Source organism: Scyliorhinus canicula, chromosome 21, assembly GCF_902713615.1.
Source record: "Scyliorhinus canicula chromosome 21, sScyCan1.1, whole genome shotgun sequence".
NCBI lineage: Eukaryota > Metazoa > Chordata > Chondrichthyes > Carcharhiniformes > Scyliorhinidae > Scyliorhinus > Scyliorhinus canicula.
The window spans coordinates 45,695,622-45,717,012 of NC_052166.1; the positions used below are offsets into that span (position 1 = coordinate 45,695,622).

General features: G+C 44.3%; 1 protein-coding gene across 1 annotated transcript in view; it reads left to right on the plus strand.

Moving 5' to 3' along the window:
- adgrd2 (adhesion G protein-coupled receptor D2) overlaps positions 1 to 21,391 on the plus strand; it is a 221,947-nt gene that overhangs the window by 28,654 nt on the left and 171,902 nt on the right. The window contains exons 6-10 of the mRNA XM_038781796.1: positions 1,997 to 2,278; positions 13,624 to 13,735; positions 15,743 to 15,878; positions 17,379 to 17,458; positions 18,316 to 18,430. Coding sequence (XP_038637724.1) covers positions 1,997 to 2,278; positions 13,624 to 13,735; positions 15,743 to 15,878; positions 17,379 to 17,458; positions 18,316 to 18,430 — 725 coding nt within the window. The remainder of the gene's footprint in view (positions 1 to 1,996; positions 2,279 to 13,623; positions 13,736 to 15,742; positions 15,879 to 17,378; positions 17,459 to 18,315; positions 18,431 to 21,391) is intronic.

Consider the following 21,391-nt stretch of genomic DNA (forward strand, 5'->3'; position numbering starts at 1 on the left):
TCCCTGGATCTATTTGTGAGGGCAACAAAGGATCCAGCACAAGTTTGTAGAACAGAAAGAAATAACAATTATTTACAATAACATATATAGATATACAACAGCAGCAGTAACTCCCTTGCTGCTCACTCCTCTCTAGCTGGTTCCATACTGGCCAGCTTTATTTATGCAGGGAATCTGCTAATGATTTCTCCGCCCCCCTCACTGGGGAAGCTCATACTCCCTAAGGATTGTGGATTGCCATTAGTTCCCAGTCAGTGGAAAGCAGGCAGGTTATAACAGATCTGTAATGAAGATGTACCTTTAGATTGAGCAGGAGAAGTGAGGAATTCAAAAGTTGCAAAATAGTAAACTGTGTTATGAAATTTTCGTTGTTACACAGAATACCCAGACTTTATGGCACCCACGAGATGGGGAAGATTTGGTTTGATTGGTTGGCTGGTGGCCAAAGAATTGGCCAAGGACTGTGTTCTGCCCGGCAACAGACAGTGATTGGATCCTGCAAGGTGGGGCGTTTTCAGATAACCAAGGAGAAAGATCCTAGACCCCGAGATGAGAGATTGTGTGTTTCTCTCTCTCTCTCTCCCTCCCTGAGTCTGCAGAGAAGTCTTGAGACTCTGATGGATCTACAGTGAAAATCATTGCAGACTGAAAGCAAAGTCTACGGGCGCGAATCTCTGCTCCCCACGCCGCGTGGGAGAATCGCGGAAGGGCCGGGCAAATCACGACACGCCGCCCTGGCAACCCCGCGATTCTCCCACCCCCCCCCCCCAAAATGGTGTGTCGCGGAATTGCCACTCGCTGTTTTTCACGGCGACCGGCGATTCTCCGGCCCGAATGGGCCAAGAGGCCTGACGTTCCCGACTTGTTCACGTTGGCAGCAACCACACCTGGTCGCTGCCGGCGTGAACATAGTGCGAAAGGTAAGTTTGAGGTCTGTGGGGGGCGGAGAGGGGATCAAGCACCACGGCCGTGCTCGGGAGGGGACTGGCCCGTGATCGGTGCCCACTGATCGTTGGGCCGGCGTCTCCAAGAGACGCACTCTTTCCCCTCTGCCACCCCGCAAGATCAAGCCGCCACATCTTGCAGGGCAGCGGAGGGGAAGATGGCAACGCGCATGTGCGGGTTGGAGCCGGCCAACCTGCGTATGTGCGGCTGACGTCACTTAGGCGCCACCGTCGCGTCATTCTCGGCGCGCCGCTTTGACGCAAGCGTCAAGGCCCGGCGGCCGTGTTTCTCACAACGCCGCTCCTAGCCCCCTGGGTGGGGGTGAATAGGGTGCGAGGAGCGGCCTCCGATGCCGTCGTGAAACTTGGCCGAGTTCACGACGGCCTTCCCGATGCCGCGCGGGAGCGTAGAATCGCGCCCTACATTTTAGAAAAATCTAACTGGAAGACGCCCATCAGAAACAGAGACTTTTATCCTTTTACTTCTACTGTTATTTTTACATCCCTGTTTGTTTGTCTGTCTTGTGAGTGTATAGAGGGTGGGGCCAGTTAAGGGGGGGGGGTGGTTAGAAATTAGGTAGTAGTTAACCAGTTCTATTTGTTGCCTATTTAATTATAGTTATTGTTATTAATAAAAGTTAATTGTGTTTAAATTTACAAATCTGGTGACTGTAGTTATTGGGCAGCCAAAGACTAAAGACTTTAGGTATTTTTAAAATTAAAAGTTAATTTCAGTTGTATTGTGATGCCAAGTCGAGTGCTGCTGGAATTGACTGCACGCTAGCCTAGGGTGTGATAACACACACCACAAGCTAGCAACCATGCCTTTCACAGTAACTTCATTTGATGCCTACTTGTGCCAATAAGTGATTTTCATTTCATTTCATTTCAAACAGTTATTGTTATAAGCATTAGATATAACAATAAACATTAATTTAATCTGTTATGCAGGAAAGTATTACTTTGTCATTATCAATAGCTCAATTAACAGGATAAGTGGATAAGATGGTGTACCCATGTGAATGCAATTGACATAAACTCTGCTTTCACAGGTTACTGAGTACATGTTGTTGAATAGTGCAAAACTTGTACCCAATATTTCTGAAGCTGAGACGATACTGAAGACAGTGCAACATGTTCTGAGCATTGAAAATGCCACTTTGCAGCCAGCTGACATGCTAAGTGTTATACGTTTGCTGCAAGATGTTGCCAGCCTGGAACCACAAATAAATGACACCAGAGAGGCTCTGGAGACTATAAGCCGGAGCTACATAGACTTAGCTGGTGAAGTTCTTGATCAGCATAATGCGGAAAAGTGGACTGAAATTAATGAGGTAATCGGTTAGATTTCTTAATTTAATGCAATTGTTTGAAGTAAGGATTGGAAAAGATCATTTCGTCGTAGAACCTGGCTTTTCATAATCAGAATATTACTGAGTGACTATGGGTTTAGAGTTGTCTTGTTACTGATCTAAAAGTCCATAAGACCATAAGACCATAAGACATAGGAGTGGAAGTAAGGCCATTTGGCCCATCGAGTCCACTCCGCCATTCAATCATGGCTGATGGGCATTTCAACTCCACCTACCAGCATTCTCCCCGTAGCCCTTAATTCCTCGCGACATCAAGAATTTATCTATCTCTGCCTTGAAGCCATTTAGCGTCCCGGCCTCCACTGCACTCCGCGGCAATGAATTCCACAGGCCCACCACTCTCTGGCTGAAGAAATGTCTCCACATTTCTGTTCTGAATTTACCCCCTCTAATTCTAAGGCTGTGCCCACGGGTCCTCGTCTCCTTGCCTAACGGAAACAGTTTCTTTGCGTCCACCCTTTCTAAGCCATGTATTATCTTGTAAGTTTCTATTAGATCTCCCCTTAACCTTCTAAACTCCAATGAATACAATCCCAGGATCCTCAGCCGTTCCTCATATGTTAGACCCGCCATTCCAGGGATCATCCGTGTGAATCTCCGCTGGACACGCTCCAGTGCCAGTATGTCCTTCCTGAGATGTGGGGCCCAAAACTGGACACAGTACTCCAAATGGGGCCTAACCAGAGCCTTATAAAGGCTCAGTAGCACATCGCTGCTTTTATATTCCAACCCTCTTGAGATAAATGACAACATTGCATTCGCTTTCTTAATCACGGATTCAACCTGCATGTTTACCTTTAGGGAATTCTCGACTAGCACTCCCAGATCCCTTTGTACTTTGGCATGATGAATTTTCTCACCGTTTAGAAAGTAGTCTATGCTTGGATTCTTTTTTCCAAAGTGCAAAACCTCACATTTTCTCACGTTGAATGGCATCAGCCATTTCCTGCACCACTCTCCCAAAATGTCTAGATCCTTCTGCAGCCTCCCCACTTCCTCAGCACTACCTGCCTGACCACCTAACTTCGTATCATCGGCAAACTTCGCTAGAATGCCCCCAGTCCCTTCATCCAGATCATTAATATATATGGTGAACAGCTGCGGCCCCAACACTGAACCCTGTGGGACACCGCTGGTCACCGGCTGCCATCCCGAAAAAGAACCTTTTATCCCAACTCTCTGCCTTCTGTCAGACAGCCAATCCTCAACCCATGCCAATAGCTCACCTCGAACACCATGGGCCCTCACCTTACTCAGCAGCCTCCTGTGTGGCACCTTATCAAAGGCCTTTTGGAAATCCAGATAGACCACATCCACTGGGTTTCCCTGGTCTAACCTACTTGTCACCTCCTCAAAGGCGGAAAACAGGGATTGAGAGGATGGGGGATATGTTCATAGAGGGGAGCATTCCGAGTATGAGTGTGAAAATAATACAACACTAAATAATCCCTCAAAATGTTCCTTCAAACCTCCAAAAGACTTAACACCTTTAACAACAGAAACACATCAGGTTAAAGACATTACTATCATGAGTTTAAATCACCCAAATAATTCAGAGATAGTCTTTCATGGCAAAGATCACCGCAGATCCAGCTCACTGCAAATACAGACACACCCAAGGCCTTTTTCTCAAAACTGAAACTAAAACTCCCAAAAAGCAGAAGTGAGCTCAGCTCACCCCCCCCCCCCCCCCACATCACTTCAGTAATATGAGCTGCTCCATTTCTTAAAGGTACATTGCTTAAACATCCATATCTTAAAGGTACTCTCACATGACACCTCCCCCCAAGAAAAAAAACCTATCAACTTCAAGATGGTTTCATTTTTCACTTTTGCACCATCCACTAAGAAATGAACACAGTAAATATACTTTCTGTTTCACAAAAAAAAACACACGCAAACAGGCATAATAATAAAGTCAATCTTTCCTGTTCTTCTTCCTCCAACCGAAATCCTTCTCGATGGCAGTCTCTTTGAACAAGAAAGTCAATGCATGATCCATCCATTCCTCTACGCCTCAGCAATTCTCTTTAAAGTTAGAAACTTCAGTTCAATCTGATCACAGAGTCCCTTGCAATTCTCCAATACAGGAGCATCGGTTATCACAGCTTTCAGGCAGTCACATGCCTGTTGAAAGTCCGCTGCCCATTGACATTTTTGGTGTTCCTTTAGCAAGTCCATCAGTGGAGTAATCATGCCACAAAATCTTTGCACAAAGGTTCGATCAAATCCACTCATGCTAAGAAATCGCATTATTTCCCTTCGTCTTGAGGGTATCGGAAACTCTGCAAGGAAAGTGATTCGGGCTTCTCCAAATTCACTTTCGGCTAGGTTCATCACCCAGCCCGCCTCCTAAAGTCGATTGCAGAACTCCAGACGATGTTTTAAATGTTCTTTCCATGTCTGGAAGTTGGAAATAAAAGCAGATTGTCCCACTTCCTCAATGCAATCCTTCAAACGGGGGCCAGGATAAGAGTCCGTTCTTGTAACTGCATTCACCTTTCGATAGTCCACACACAACCGTTGGTTTAGGTACCATCACTACGGGTGAGCTCCATTGGCTGCAACCCACTTCAATTATGCCATTTTTAAGCATACTCTCAATCCCTCTCTTAACGTGTGCCAATTTTAAAGGATTAAGTCAATATGGATGTTGTTTGATAGGAACAGCATTTCCCACATCTACATCATGTATAGCCATTTTAGTACTTCCCAATTTATCTCTACAAACTTGCCCATGTGATACCAATAACTCTTTCAGGTCAGTTTGCTTTTCCTCTGGAAGGTAACTTATCAATTCATCCCAATGTTTTAGAACATCCTCATTTTCCAATTTAATTTGAGGTATGTCAAATTCACAGTCATCTGGATTTGGTTCGTCACTTTGAGTTTGAATCATTAAAACTTCCTTTTCCTCTCCCCTTTCAAAGTACCTTTTAAGCATATTCACATGACACACTCGGTGAGTCTTCCTTCGATTTGGTGTTTTTACCACATAATTCACCTCACTTAACTGCCTTTCAATCTGATACGGTCCACAAAACCTAGCTTTTAAAGGCTCACCTACCGCTGGTAACAATACTAAAACTTTATCCCCACTGACAAAACTACGAACTTTGGATTTCTTGTCCGCTACCCGTTTCATCACATTTTGTGCAACTTTCAAATGTTGTCTCGCCAATTCACCTGCTCTATTTACTCGTTCCCTAAAATTTGACACATAATCCAATAGTGTAATTTCCGTTTTCTCACCCACTAATTTTTCCTTAATCAATTTAAGTGGTCCTCTTACCTCATGACCACAAATTAGTTCAAAAGGACTAAATTTGGTAGACTCATTGCATCCCTAATTGCAAACAATACGAATGGAATTCCTTTATCCCAATCCTCTGGGTAATCTTGACAATACGCCCTCAACATTGTCTTTAATGTCTGATGCCACCTTTCTAACGCTCCCTGCGATTCTGGCTGACACGCAGTTGATTTAAATTGTTTTATTCCTAAGCTATCCATAACTTCTTTGAATAACTTTTAAGTAAAATTTGATCCTTGATCCGATTGAATTTCTGTGGGTAGTCCATATCTAGTAAAGAATTTAAGTAACTCCTCCACAATCCTTTAAGCTGTAATATTACGTACTGGAATTGTTCTGGAAACCTAGTAGACACATCCATTATAGTCAAAAGATATTGATTCCCACTTTTTGTTTTAGGAAGCGGTCCGATACAATCATTTAGGACCCTCGTAAAAGGTTCCTCAAATGCTGGAATGGGTATTAAGGGTGCTGGTTTTATCACTGCTTGAGGTTTCCCTATCACTTGACATGTGTGACATGATTGACAAAATTTAACTACATCTTTATGTAGTCCAGGCCAATAAATGTGTTTCTGGATTTTTGCTTGGGTTTTCCTGATTCCCAAATGACCTCCCATTGGTATCTGATGTGCAACTCGCAACACCTCCTTTCTATACCCTACCGGCAATACTACTTGATGAAATTCTGCCCACTTTTCATCTGCCTGCATATGTACAGGTCTCCATTTTCTCATCAAGACATCACTTTTACGGTAATAACACTCTGGTATACTCTCAGATTCCTCTTCCGTATATGCTTTCTGATATATCTGTTTTATTTTTACATCTTTCTGTTGTAACTCTGCCAATTTTCCTGAACTAAAAATATCCGCCTCATCCTCCACCTGTTCTTGTTCTTTTTCAACCATCTGATCAAAAATCGTTTCTGATAATTGCACTTCAACTTCATCTTCACTCTTTGATTTCTCTTCTTGTCTTAACCTGTGACTTTGCGACCAGGTTACTACACAATCCGGAAAAATCCCAGGATATTCGTCCTTCAACACCTCAGTTGTCTGATTTTCCACTGGCTTATCAACCACAATCGGCATCACTCCCACCTGCGATCCAGCTATATCATTACCCAAGATAAACTGTATTCCTGGACAAGATGGTTTGTCTATTACTCCTACTGCCACTTCACCACTCTTCACTGGACTTTCCAACCTTACCTTATATAATGGAACTCTACTCCTCTCACCCTGAATTCCACATATCACCACCTTTTCTGGCAACATTCTTCCCAAAGTACATAATTCCTCATCTCTTACCATTAAAGATTGACTAGCCCCTGTATCTCTTAAAATTGTGACTTATTTACCTGCTCCTCTTGATACACATGAGTACACTTTACCCACACAAGTAAATTCTTTAAAGACATCTGGCACCTTCTTAACAATTACTTCTTGAACAGGCTGTACAATCGTTTGCACCTCCTTCACTTCCCTTGGGCTTTCCTTTACCACTCCAACAAATCCCACTGTCTTATCCTGTTTTACCACATCAGCCTTCCCAGTGCTTTTCTTCAACCACCAACACTGTGACTTTACATGGCCTAGTTTATTACAGTGAAAACAGTTGAAACTTTTCATCTCATTTCCACACTCCAGGATTTCTTTTTTAATCTGAGGTACGCTCTCTTTGTTGTCTCCCATCAGATCACCTTTACCACTTGAGTATTTCTCATGTCCCCAGTTTCTATCCCTCACTGGCTGAAACTGATGTCGGAAACCAGTCTTTGATTTATGAACTACTTCATAATCATCTGCCATTTCTGCTGCTAATCTCGCAGTTTTAACCCTCTGTTCTTCCACATGAGTTCTCACTACATCAGGAATTGAATTTTTAAACTCCTCCAAAAGTATAATTTCTCTGAGAGCTTCATACGTTTGGTCTATTTTCAAAGCCCTTATCCACCTATCAAAATTACTCTGTTTGAGCCTTTCAAACTCCATGTATGTTTGACCAAATTATTCCCTTAAATTTCTAAACCTTTGTAAGCTTCAGGCACTAGTTCATATGCGCTTAAGATGGATTTCTTCACCTCCCAATACGTTCCAGATACCTCCTCCTGTGGTGATGCAAACACTTCACAAGCTCTACCGACCAGCTTTGTTTGAATCAGTAACACCCACATGTCCTGTGGCCATTTCATTTGTTTAGCTACCTTCTCAAATGAAATGAAAAAGGCTTCCACTTCCTTCTCGTCAAACTTTGGCAATGCTTGGACATATTTAAATAGATTCCCACCAAGCCTTCGACTATGACGCTCTTTCTCACTATTCTCATCACTATCATCCAACTGTACGTTTCCCTTTATGTCTGCCAATTTTAATTGACTTTCTTGTTTCATGGCCATTTTCTGAAGTTCAAACTCCCTCTCTTTATCTTTTCCCCTGATCTGTATCTCCCTTTCTTTTTCTTTTTGTTCTGCTAGGGCTATTCTTTATTTTCTCCTTTCTTCTCTCTCCTTTTCTTTTCCCTCTCTCTCGTATTCAAGCCGCTTTAATTCTTTCTCATGTTCCATTTGTTTAATTTGCAACTGAATTTTTGCCATTTCCAATGAGTCAGACTCTATCTCAGGTAACTTTAAATGCTTAACCACCGTCATAATTACCTCATCTTTTCACATTTTGTCAGGTAATGGTAACTGCAATGTTTTTGCCAAATCGAACAATCTGCTTTTCGTCTCTGTCCGTAAGGTACTGCGTGTGTCATTCTCCACCCCCAAAAACGTCTGAGCCTCTGAAAGAGCCATTGTTCAAAAAACTCTCCCCACTTAAACTAAAATACTGCACCGGAAAAGCAACTATCATTCACTGTCTTTAAGTTCACAAAAGCCAATCCAATAGATAGACTTTTATCCCCCTCGAGCCCCCAATTGTTATGGGAGTGGTGTTTTCAGAACCCCAAAATGTATCATGGAGTTCAACCAACCTCTCCCTTTAATGTATTGTTGCTTTTGAAGCACAAGGTGTGGTCTCCAGGTGTGGGATTACAATTATGTACACATGGGTTTTTAAACACAAAACAATGTTTATTCCATGAATTCAACTTAACCTTTTCAAATAAACATTGGATCCCTTAACACCCCTTTAAAGATAACACCGAAAATAATATAACACTAAATAATCCCTCAAAATGTTCCTTCATACCTCCAAAAGACTTAACACCTTTAACAACAGAAACACATCAGGTTAAAGACATTACTATTATGAGTTTAAATCACCCAAATAATTCAGAGATAGTCTTTCATGGCAGAGATCACAGCAGATCCAGCTCACTGCAAACACAGACACACCCAAGCTCTTTTTCTCAAAACTGAAACTAAAACTCCCAAAAAGCAGCAGTGAGCACAGCTCAGCTCCCCACCTCTGACATCACTTCAGTAATATGAGCTGCTCCATTCCTTAAAGGTACATTGCTTAAACATCAATTTCTTAAAGGTGCTCTCACATGACACGGGCAACCGCTGGGTCACACAGATGTCTTGTCCAGAAAGCAGTCATTGATATTCTATGACCCCTGGGCATTTCATTCACTGTCAGTGAGTTTTGAAATGTCATCAAAATCATCTGGGCCTGCACTATATGCTCCCCTAACCCGGCGGATTTTGTTGCAGGGCGGGGGAGAGGGGACGTGAAATTGCATGGGTCAGGATTCCCTCCAGGACCCCGCCCACCAGCTTGACCTAGTTATCATTTTAAATTGGGGCGGGTAGGACCTCTAATGAGGCCAGGCCACAACGGGGGCCCACCCTGGGGCAGGATGCCCCCGCCCCCCCCCCCCCCCCCCCCCCCCCCGCGAGGACCCTGCTAACCGCCCTCAAAGCCAGGTCCCGCTGGTATGAACCTTGTCTATTTCACGCTGGCGGGACTGGCCGAAAATGGGTGGGGGCTCGGCCCATCGGGGCCCGGACGTGCCGCTGCCAATGGCCCCCGACCGGAGCGACGCGATCCCCTCCCCCAACGATAACCACGCCGGAGAATTTGGCAGCCGGCGGCGGGGTGGGATTCACGCCACTCCCCGGTGATTCTCCGACCCGGCGGGGGGGTCGGAGAATCTCGCCCCTCATTTTACAACAACAAAATAAACAATGTACATGAGTCTATAAACATAGTGCAAAAGCCTCCTTTCTCCCTTACAGGCCCCACTATTATTAACCCCCTACTCTAAGCTAAACTAACCTCCCCCTTCTGCTGACGATTAATTTTTCACAAAGAAGTAGATGAACGGTTGCCACCTCCGGGTGAACCCTAACAGTGACCATCTCAAGGTGAATTTGATTTTCTCCAAACAGAGAAAGCTAGCCATGTCAGTTAGCCAGGTCTCTGACTTTGGGTGCTTTGAGTCCCTCCAAGCTAATAGTATCCGTCTCCGGGCTACCAGGGAAGCAAAGGCCAGAACGTCTGCCTCTTTCTTCTCCTGGATCCCCGGGTCTTCCGACACCCCGAAAATTGCCACCTCCAGACATGGTGCCACCCTTGTTTTTAACACCATACATGACATCTGGTATCCCCTGAGCTCTGGGCATGTCCAAAACATGTGGACATGGTTCGCTGCCCCCCCCTATCTTCTACCCCAAAGAACCTGCTCATCAGGGCCACTCCACTGTCATGTGAACCAAGTGAACGACCTTAAACTGTATCAGGCTGAGCCTGGCGCATGTTGTGGACGTGTTGACTCTACTCAACGCATCCGCCCAGAGACCATCCTCTATCTCTCCTCCTAACCTCCTAACTCCTCTTCCCACTTGAGCTTCAGTTCCTCAGTCTGTGTGTCTTCTGACCCCATGAGTTCCTTGTAGATGTCAACGACCTTCCCTTCTCCCACCCACACTCCAGAAACTACCCTATCCTGTATCCCCCTTGGTGGTAGGAGCAGGAAGGTTGAAACCTGCTTACGTAGGAAGTCCCGCATCTGCAGGTACCTGAATTCATTTCCCCTCGCCAATCCAAATTTCTCCTCCAGCTCCCTCAAGCTAGGAAATCTCCCCTCAATAAACATAACCCACATTCTCTCAATTCCTGCCCTTTACCATCTCCAAAACCCCTCACCCATCCTTCCCAGGGAAAACCAGTGATTATTACAAATTGGAGACCAGACCGATGCTCCCTCCGCTCCCACATGTCTCCTCCATTGCCCCCAGACTCTCAGGGCCGTCACCACCACGGGGCTGGTGGAGTACCATGCCGGTGGGAACGGCAGAGGCGCCATTATCAACGCCCCCAAGCTGGTGCCCTTACATGAAGCTGCCTCCATATGCTTCCATAACGACCCTCCCCCCACCACCCACTTCCTAATCATGGCTATATTCGCCGCCCAATAATAGTTACTGAAGTTTGGCAGCGCCAGCCCGCCCTCCTCCTGGCCACGCTCAAGCATCCCCTTTTTTACTCGCAGGGTCTTGCCCGCCCATACAAAGCCAGTGATAACTATGTTAACCCGTTTAAAAAAGGACCGCAGAATGAAGATGACACTGGAACACAAACAGGAATCTCGGCAGGACCGTCATCTTCACCGTCTGGACCTTCCCAGCTATTGACAACGGGAGTGCGTCCCACCTTCAGAAATCATCCTTCATTTGGTCTACTAGTCCCATATTTTTCCGCATATTTAGTTTGTACCCCGAAAACCGGCCTAATTCCCCCAGAATCTTCATGATTTCTTCCATCCCCTCTACAGGGTCCGACACATACAGGAGCAGGTTGTCTCCTTCAAGCGACACTCTGTGTTCCACTCCCCCCTGGACCAGCCCCTTCCAGCCCCTTGAGGCTCTTAGTGCAATTGCCAGAGGCTCTATAGCTAATGCGAACAACAGTGGGGAGAGGGGGCATCCCTGCCTCATCCCCCGATGTAGCCTAAAATAGTCAAATGTTGTCTTATTCGTCCGTACGCTCGCCACAGGAGCCTGATGTCTCTTTTAGTTTATTGTGCAGCACTGACGATGATCATGTACTAATCAAAATGCTAATTGCGCATATGGAATAAAATCTGAAATATTGGGGGATATAAAATTCAACTTATCACCTTTGGTTTCACTGGGGACGATTTGCGGGTAGAAAATCCGGAGAGATCCTATTTCCCGATTTTTTTTTCCCCTCGCCAATGACTTTGCAAAGGGTGGATTTTAATCAATTTGAATACCATTACCCCCCCCCCCCTCCCCCCCCCCCTCCCCCCCCCCCAACCACATGATTCCCTCCCTTGCCCTCACTGAATATTCCGATCTCACGTCAGCGATGTTCAAAACAGCTTTTTTTTAAATGAGAATCAGTTTAGGGGATCGCTCCGGGAGTGCAAATGTAAGCATTGCCCCCAGGGCTCTTTTCCTGTGCCAATCTGTACCAGGGGGCAGAGCCAGGTATGGACCCTCCGGGGAGCCACATTGGAGGGGTGGTCCGTTACGTGTTGTGGTGGTGGGGGAAAGTGCCAAAGCCATTGAGAAGGGATCTCACAGGCATGAGTTGGGGTGATGATGAGGAGGTGGGGTGGGGGGGGGGGGGTGAAATGGGTGGGTGGAGTGAAGGAGAGAGCCTGATAATGGGGGAGTGGCAGGGGGAGCAACAGAACCCGATAATTGTAGAGAGTGGGAGGGGGGACAGGCAAAGCCAAGATTGTGTGGGTGGGGGGGAGGAGCCAGATGATTGTGGGGTGGAGCAGGGAAAGACAAAGGCAATGATTGTGGGGGGAGAGGGAGACTGGGGAATGTTGCAGGGGGGCGCAGAGAGAGCCTGTGATTGTGTGCGATGGGGGTGGGGGTTGTTGAGAGTTTATATTCATTTCTGATCAAAATGCCATTTAAAGATGGCGCCCCAATCTCTGGAACCAGCCTTGCCCATAAAGAGTTCCTCAGTTTCCAATTGTGTTGGGTAGCGCATTTTTAAAAATTAAAACTGATACCTGAGTGACAAATTATCCAGGGAAATTAAATTTGGTGTGTTAGCTAACAGGTACATAAAATATATTAATGAATGTTGTCTATTTTAGCTCTGAACAAATATAAATAAAAAATCTGTAAAAGTTACTTGGAGCAGAAAGGTTATGTAGAAACTCAAACTTAATTATTATTTCAAATGAGCAATGTGCATCTAGTATATCTACCTGAGTTAATCATACGAGATGACAGTTATTGAAATTATTAAAGAATACCAATTAATTTGTTTCAATTGTACTAATTACTCAATCTACACTTGGGTAAAAAGGCAGAAAGGTAAAAACATGTATATTTTCTCATCTATGAGTGACATGAAAATGAAATGAAATGAAATGAAAATCGCTTATTGTCACGAGTAGGCTTCAAATGAAGGTACTGTGAAAAGCCCCTATTCGCCACATTCCGGCGCCTGTCCGGGGAGGCTGTTACGGGAATTGAACCGTGCTGCTGGCCTGCCTTGGTCTGCTTTCAAAGCCAGCGATTTAGCCCTGTGCTAAACAGCCCCTAATTTTGTCATAGAATTGCACACACCACAGTATTTTACAATCAAAAAGCTAGCCTACTATATGACTTAAACAAAAACATAAAATACTGGACAATCTCAGCAGGCCTGACAGCATCTGTGGAGAGAGAAGGGAGCTAATGTTTCGAGTCTGGGTGACTCTTTGTCAAAGCTCTTCATTACTTCAGTCTGTCTGATTCTGCATTACCCTGCAGATTAATAGAATTTTGACCTATAATTCTCTTTGTTGTGGCTAAAGCTGCCAACAGGGAGGCATACCATAAACTGTGCTGCCATTCGTTCGTGACTCTCATGTGGTTTGAGGGGTGCGTTGGTACAGTTTGAAAAGAAACTTATCTCTTGCCTCCTTACCCGGGAATTGATGGGAAACCTGATAGCAGTGGAAAAATAAGTTACAAAAGAGGGAATTGTATTCAAAAGAAAAGTTCTTGAATATTGCACGTTTTATAAAATCCTTACAATTTATTGATGTTTAATCATCTTTGATCTTAGATTGTCCAGGGTCCAATGGCAGTAGTTTATATTGTTGACAGAATGGTGCAAAATCTGAACAAGCTGCTTACTTCTGATCAAGAAAATATAGTCATTAGAAGCAAAAATATCCGTAAGTATAATGTCAAGGATCACGTAGAGCAAATGTTTAAACATTGCTCATTCTTCAGCTATTCGATGAAAAAAGACACAATGACCCATAAAATTAAATCCCTTCAACAACTGGGAAATATGCAGCTGTTATTTTACAAGCCCTTTGGTTATCTTTATGAAGCTAATTGAGCTGGATGCTTTAAAACAGGGTTGTGAAGATTATAAACTTGCAAAAATAAACACGGTGTCCTAAGTTGAGGGGAGGCAGTAGTGTAGTGGTACTGTCACTCAACTAGTAATCCAGAGACTCAGAGTCATGCTCTGGGGACCCGGGTTCGAATACCGCAACGGCAAATGGTGAAATTAGAATTTAAAAATAAATAAATTCAGTTTTTTCAAAATATGGAATTCAGAGTCCCCTATTGGTTCAGTAATGACCTTCAGGGAAGGAGATCTGTTGTCCTTAGCTGGTCTGGCCTGCATGTGACCCCAGGTCCACAGCAATGTGGCTGACTATTAAATGCCCTCAGGGTTGGGCAATAAATGCGGACCCAGTCAGCGATGCCCACATCCCATGAACAAATAAAAAAAAGTTTTGTAAAAGCCAAAACTATAATGGTAAATCCATACAAATCATTGTTTAGGCCACAGTTTTGAGCATCTACTTTTGGAAAGGTGTCAAGACCATGGAGAGAAATAAGATAAATCTGTTAGCATTGTTTAAATATAGGACAAAATCTTCTTGCCTGAGAACCTGGCGGAACAATGGGACCATTTGTGGGTCAGGAACTTGAGTTAGTGATTTGCCCACCAGTCACAAGTACCTTATCGGCCATTGACCATTTGTGCATCCCAATCCACTGAGAAAGACGCCTTGCTCCACGAGGCTGAAGTGATCTGAGATGAGAGATTGAGCCCCTTGAGGGGCTGGAGCTCTGACATGTCTATAGAGTGGACCCTGTGTTGGTGGTCTCACCTCCTTCCAGATGGATTCCTTTGTTTATGTAACTGGCCCAGTTGACTTGTTACTAAATGTTGACCCCCATGTGGTTGATGCTGGAGTATTCGATGGCCGTCCCATCTGCCTTCTGGGGGATAAGGCATCCGGTGCTGTGATTCCTAATGCTTCTCAGAAATGTGCATGAATTGAGTCAATTTTGCACTTGTAGGGCTGAGGTCCAGTGATGTGAGGTTTATTTTGCATTTAACAGTGCTTGAACCTCTCTCAGGCTGCCTGAAAAAAAGTGTTCCCAAACATTCATATCTCTCACCTTGATTCAAATAAATATTCATAAAAAGGAAAAAAGATAAAAGGAAGCCAATTAAAGATTGAAAAATCAGCGACAGTAAAGATGGATTTCTACTTTGCTGAGTACATCAGGGTAATTATAACTATTTCAGTATTGAGTGTCCAGTATATATCCCGCTTGATTTTTCTCTTCCATTGATTGACATGACATGGTGTAATGTGGGTTTTTAAACCTATTTCCAATTTATAGAATCCAAATTACCCCCATTGTCTATAACATTTACAAGCCTGACAGCAATTGCTTTTCATGGAATCTCTTCAGTACAGAAGGAGGTAATTCAGCCCATCGAGTCTGTACCAACCCTCCCCGCCTTATCCCCGCATCACCACCTAACTGCACATCTTTGGACACTAAGGGGCATTTTAACATGGCCAATCCACCTAACCTGTCAGTCTTTGGGCACTAAGGAAATTTTAGCATGGCCAATCCACCTAACACGTACGGATTTAGACTGTGGGAGGAAACCTGCGCAGACATGGGGAGAACGTGCAAACTGACACTCAACCAAGGCCAGAATGGAGCTCTGGTCCCTGGCGCTGTGAGGCAGCAGTGCTAACCACTGTGCCACCATGCCACCCTTTTGTCAGAACAAGGTATGGCACCTGCAATTGGTTGTGAAATGCTGCATCAAAATTCGGAATATAGTTCAGCAATTTCAGCAAAAACGTTTTGGTTGAGTCAAATCATTGTATTTATAATTCTACTGTATTTTGCAGAACTTGAAATTAGACAAAAGGTACTCAGCAGTTTTACAAATGGCATTGAAGTTTATATGAGTGATATGAGCAACAAATCAACTGATCAAATAGGACTTCCTAAAGAAGCAGTTGAAAGACTCCAACAAAGAGGGGAGTATTGCTGACAATGTGTTCCGTCCTGTTTTATGTGCAGAAAAATGGCTGACATGAGTTAAATTTAATGCAAAAATGTATTGTGATCAATTATCTGACATTTTCATATTTCTCCTGAGGAGTTTGTCCCCTGTTGTGCAAACTTCAATGTGTAATAGTAACCTGCAGGAAGCATGTGTTGAAGCAATGGCTGCCGGGAAGCCCGAAGTAGGCCTCTCCTGGCATTTACAGGCGGCATCCCACTCCGATTCCGGCCGAATGCAGCTGGTAGATCATGCCCATTACATCACCATCGAGTACAGAAAATGAGATAGCAAGAGAAAGAAATAGATTGAGAGAAGGAGAGGAGACACGAAAAGAAAAAGTAAATTTAGAAACCAATCCAGATCACCAAGACTAATTAAACCTGAAAGAATGAGGCTCCATGCTTGTTAAAGTTAATTTTCAGTTCGGCTGCAATTAAGTCCTCCCACATTGTTAAAGTCCTCCCACACTTATCCACAGAATGAACAGACCCTTACTTTTTTCTAGTGAGTTTAGTGTGCATATTTCAGATAAGTAGAGCAGCTTTCCGCTGCTCCATATATTTTAACGGTGAGTCTCCACACTCACTCTCCACTTTCACACAGCGTTTGGAGGAGCAAGGTATCTCAAACACCAACGTCCTGATTTCCATATTTAACTGGACATGTGCGGTCACTGGAAGTTGCTGTCCGATTTATGCATTAAAAATGGTGAGAATTGTTGGCCTCACTGTTACTTGTACTTCAACATCCTGTCAAATATGTTTATTTTGGTTTAGGCTTGAGCAACTGGGTTACCAAAAATTTACAATGATCAGTGTTTCTCTAATCTTTCTTCTCCGAATCTCATCTTACTTGATCTTCTTTCCAGCATTTCTGTTAGATTGAATAACGATCCATCATGTAATTGGAGTGATTCCTTCCAGTTTCTCAAAAGTGTGGAACCTCTGGGTTTCCTCATTTTCCAACCCTCCTGCATTCTGGAAACCTGGCATTTCCTAATAACTTCCTGAATTATCTTATGTTCTGTTTATCCCTTTTCAACTTGCGTCCTAAGCTACAAAGCCATGCCTTTTGGTTTTCCAGTAATAAAAATAAATAAGCTGTCTTGCTCTTTTGTGAAAAAGAGCTGGATTCTCTCGTTCCCCCGCACCAGATTTCTGGTTCAGCACGCCAGCGGGATGCTCCATTTCTCCAGCTGGTCAATGAGGTTTCCCATTGTGGGGCAGTCCCACGCCTTCGGGAAACCCCCGGGCTGCTGGCAAAATGGAGCATCCCGCCGGCGGAGAGTCCAGACCATTGTGCGCTTTTCTCATCGTTTTTAAGTCACAAGACCAGATTCCGTTCTATTATAATTTTGTACACCTCTGAGGTTGTCACAATTTAAACTACAATATTTACTTAGAGTTAGCTTGCAAGCGTAACTCAGCCAGTTCCACTTCTTGACCTTTACCCCATAACCCCACAATTTTTTTCAGTTCCCTTATTCAAGCCTGGAATGTATCTGATTGCACCACATTCTCGGGTGGTGCATTACAGATTCAATCCATTTTCCCAGGTAAAAAATGCTTTTCCTCATGTTGGTCCTTTTGCCAACCTGGTAAATTGGTGTCCTCCAGTTCTCAATCCTTCTGCCAAAGGGAAGACCCCGCTGCCGGTCGACGGCGGCCTGCCTCCACATGCGTGGCAAGGTGGGATGCGGCTGAAGGTTGTGACGGAGTGTGGAAAATCCTGCCCCATCTCTCTGACATTGCTTTTGTGTGTTATTGGTCATCACTGGTTTCTCTCTGGTTTCCTCTCTGTATCACCCACCATCTCCCTTTATTATTATACATGTTGTTCTCTGACACTGGTTGTTCTCAAACCAGCTCTCTCTGACTTCTGTTGTAACACCCTGCTTTTATCATGTTGGTTATCAGCACTCTTTCTCTCAGGCTTTGTTTAAATTACATGCATTGTAGAATTAAACCATATCGAGCAGGAAGCGCCCAGCTACATCAAAACTGTATTGAGCACGAGGATGACAGGGGCTGTTTAGCACACAGCTAAATCGCTGGCTTTGAAAGCAGACCAAGCAGGCCAGCAGCACGGTTTGATTCCCGTAACAGCCTCCCCGAACAGGCGCCGGAATGTGGTGACTAGGGGCTTTTCACAGTAACTTCATTTGAAGCCTACTTGTGACAATAAGCGATTTTCATTTTCATTTTCATTGCGACGTGCCGGTTGCAACTCCCCAGGGATCCCGACAATCACCAAACACTTGCATCACAACAGAAAATGATGTGACATAAGAATATTGAAAAGTACTTTGTAAAACGTAAATAAATTGTACAAAAATTGGTAGATCAAATTATGATTTTCAAACAATGTAAGTTAAAACTTATTGGTTCTCTCTTATACCTCTAATACATACAGGTTTAACAGCAGCTACATTTGTCAACACCTGGTACGGCACCCTTCACAGTTTGCTCGGAAATGGCACATTGGGCACTAATAATTTGTTGGAAACTGTTTTTGATGAAGGATTTAAGTAAGTGAAACTTTAAGTATCTATCCTCAGCTTGCCTATTCATCCACCTGACATTTCATACCACCGAAAACATAAATATAACAATTGAACTTCCGGTCATACTTTCCAGTATCATAATCTTCTCAGAATTTTTGATTGAAATGTCCACAACCATTTTTAAAAATGCAATTTGAGATGCAGACTCTATAAATTAGTACGCTGCAATAGTTAACGGTAACAATATGTTAGACATGCTGAGAGCAATTTGACCCAAAAAAAGAGGTGGATTTTGGTTGGGTGGGATGTTAAACTGTCAAAAATCCCGAGCCCCCACACACACACGGACTCTTCTAATCTCACCACACAACACAGCCTTCTTTCTGACCACCTCTTTGCTTGATGCTGAAGACTTACCCACCTGACTATGACCTCAATCTGTCCGACCGTGATCGGGAAATTTCATAGACTTTACAGTGCAGAAGGAGGCCATTTGGCCCATCGAGTCTGCACCGGCTCTTGGAAAGAGCACCCTACCCAGGCCCACACCTTCACCCTATCCCCATAACCCAGTAACCCCATCCAACACTCAGGGCAATTTTGGACACTAAGAGCAATTTAGCATGGTCAATCCACCTAACCTGCACATCTTTGGACTGTGGGAGGAAACCGGAGCACCCGGAGAAAACCCACGCACACACGGGGAGAACGTGCAGACTCCGCACAGACAGTGACCCAAGCCGGGAATCGAACCTGGGACCCTGGAGCTGTGAAGCAATTGTGCTAACCATAATGCTACCGCGCTGCCCTTGGAGGCAATAATATTAATTCAGACCCTGCCTTTCGATTCATCGGGTCTCCAATGGAAACTTCACCTTCTGCGATTCCCCACTGCAAAACAACCTTCCCCACCTCAAAGCTAATGTCAGAACCACTATTTAAAATTAAATTCCACTTAAAGAAATGTTATAACTTGTAGAGAAAACCCTGTGCTCCACCAACTCTGGAGACAGCAAACCCCTGAAGGAGGCTAAAATAAATGTTTTCATGTCTGTTGGCATGGTGGACAAAAAGTCATGTAAGAACGCATTTCATGTTTGGCCGCTATGAATGCCCACAGTAACTTTGTGTATTCAGTGTATATGTAATTACTGAATACCTGCAGTGCAAAAGGAGGCCATTCGGCTCATCGAGTTTTACTGACCCTTCGAAAAACCACCCTACCGAGGCCCAACCCCTCAGCGTATTTTTGCAATCCTACCCTAAGCGGGTAATTTAACATAGCCAATCCACCTAACCAGCACAGCTTTGGACTGTGGGAGGAAACCAGAGCATCTGGAGGAAACCCACGCAGATACAGGGAGAAGGTGCAAACACCACACAGTCGCCCAAGGTTGGAATCAAACCCGGGCCCCTGGCACTGTGAGGCAGCGGTGCTAACTGCTGTGCCACCATGATAGGGAGTGTTAGAACAGAGTGGTCTTTCTATGTCTGAGTACTGCTACTTTCAGGGAAATTTATATGCATTAGAGCCTTTCTTTGCTTTAAAAAAATAGTCATGTGATTTTCTTTACACGGACAAATCGTTTAATGCAGGAATCATTAAAGGTGGCTGCGATAAGAATTTCTACTTCTGTCATCTGACTTTCCGTTCTTGCATAGGACATACAGTGCAGAAGGAGGCCATTCAGCCCATCGAGTCTGCACCAACCCACTTAAGCCCTCACTTCCACCTTATCCCCATAACCCAATAATCCCTCCTAACCTTTTTAGTCACTAAGGGCAATTTTAACATGGCCAATCCACCTAACCTGCACGTCTTTGGACTGGGAGGAAACCAGAGCACCCAGAGGAAACCCACGCAGACACGGAGAGAAGTGCAGACTCCACAGAGACCGTGACCCAGCGGGGAATCGAACCTGGGACCCTGGCGCTGTGAAGCCACAGTCCTATTCACTTGTGCTACCATGTTGCCCATGTTCCAGTATCGTTCCTTTTCTCCTTTTGTGAGCAATACTTTACTAAACTTGGATCTATAAGTAGAGTGATAGGTCGAGTATAGCCTGGCAGGACTGAGGCGCTAACATTATGTTCAAGATTGCATCTGCAATAGCATCGTACTCCTAAAGAAAACAGCACCTCGAGTGATTTTCTTTTTCTGTTGCGTTTCACGACACCTGTTTGTATTAATAGAATAGCTTAGTTTAATGAATGAGACATACTAGCAATTATAGCCAGAATGGGGAGGTAATTGGATCTCTGAGGGATCACGTTAGCTTCAAGATAGCATGCCAGCAGATGGAAGATTCAATCTCCGTTTGTCGATGTGGCAGGTTCTATAACCTGACACATGAACCAGGTAGACCTGCTGCACTTCGCATCTAGATAAGCAGACTGAGATCTTGCACACTCGTTCACAAATCTCTCCTGTGTGCACTGACTTGGATTGGTTCCCGCTCATGCATTGCTTCCATTTCAAAATTCGTATACTGGGTTTTCGAATCTCTCTCTGGCCTCATGCCTCCATATCTGTGATCTCCTCCAGTCGTACAGCCAAGGTATACTCTCAAAATGTTTTTGAAGTGCAGGACCCCTTTAAGTTTCTTTGTGCCCAGCTGTGCAGGTGTAGTAACTTGTGTGCAGCCTAAAGTGAACATGGCCCACAACCCTCCAAGATCCCTGTGCTCTGATTCTGGCCATTTGCATATCCCTTATTTTTCTTACTCCACCTTTGACAGATGTGCTTCCAGCTGCTGAGTCGCTGAGCTCTGGAATTTCCTCCCTAAGCCTCTCTTTCCTCTTTTAAGAGGCCACTTAAAACCTAACACATTGGTCAAGCTTTTGGGCTTCTGACCTAGCATCATTTTATGTGGTTCAGTGTCAAATTTTGTCCTGTCAAGCAGCTTGGGATGTTATTCCATTACAACTTCCCTCAATAGTATTGAAATAGAATTTGTTCTCTGGTGATTGCACAGTGTTCAGTAG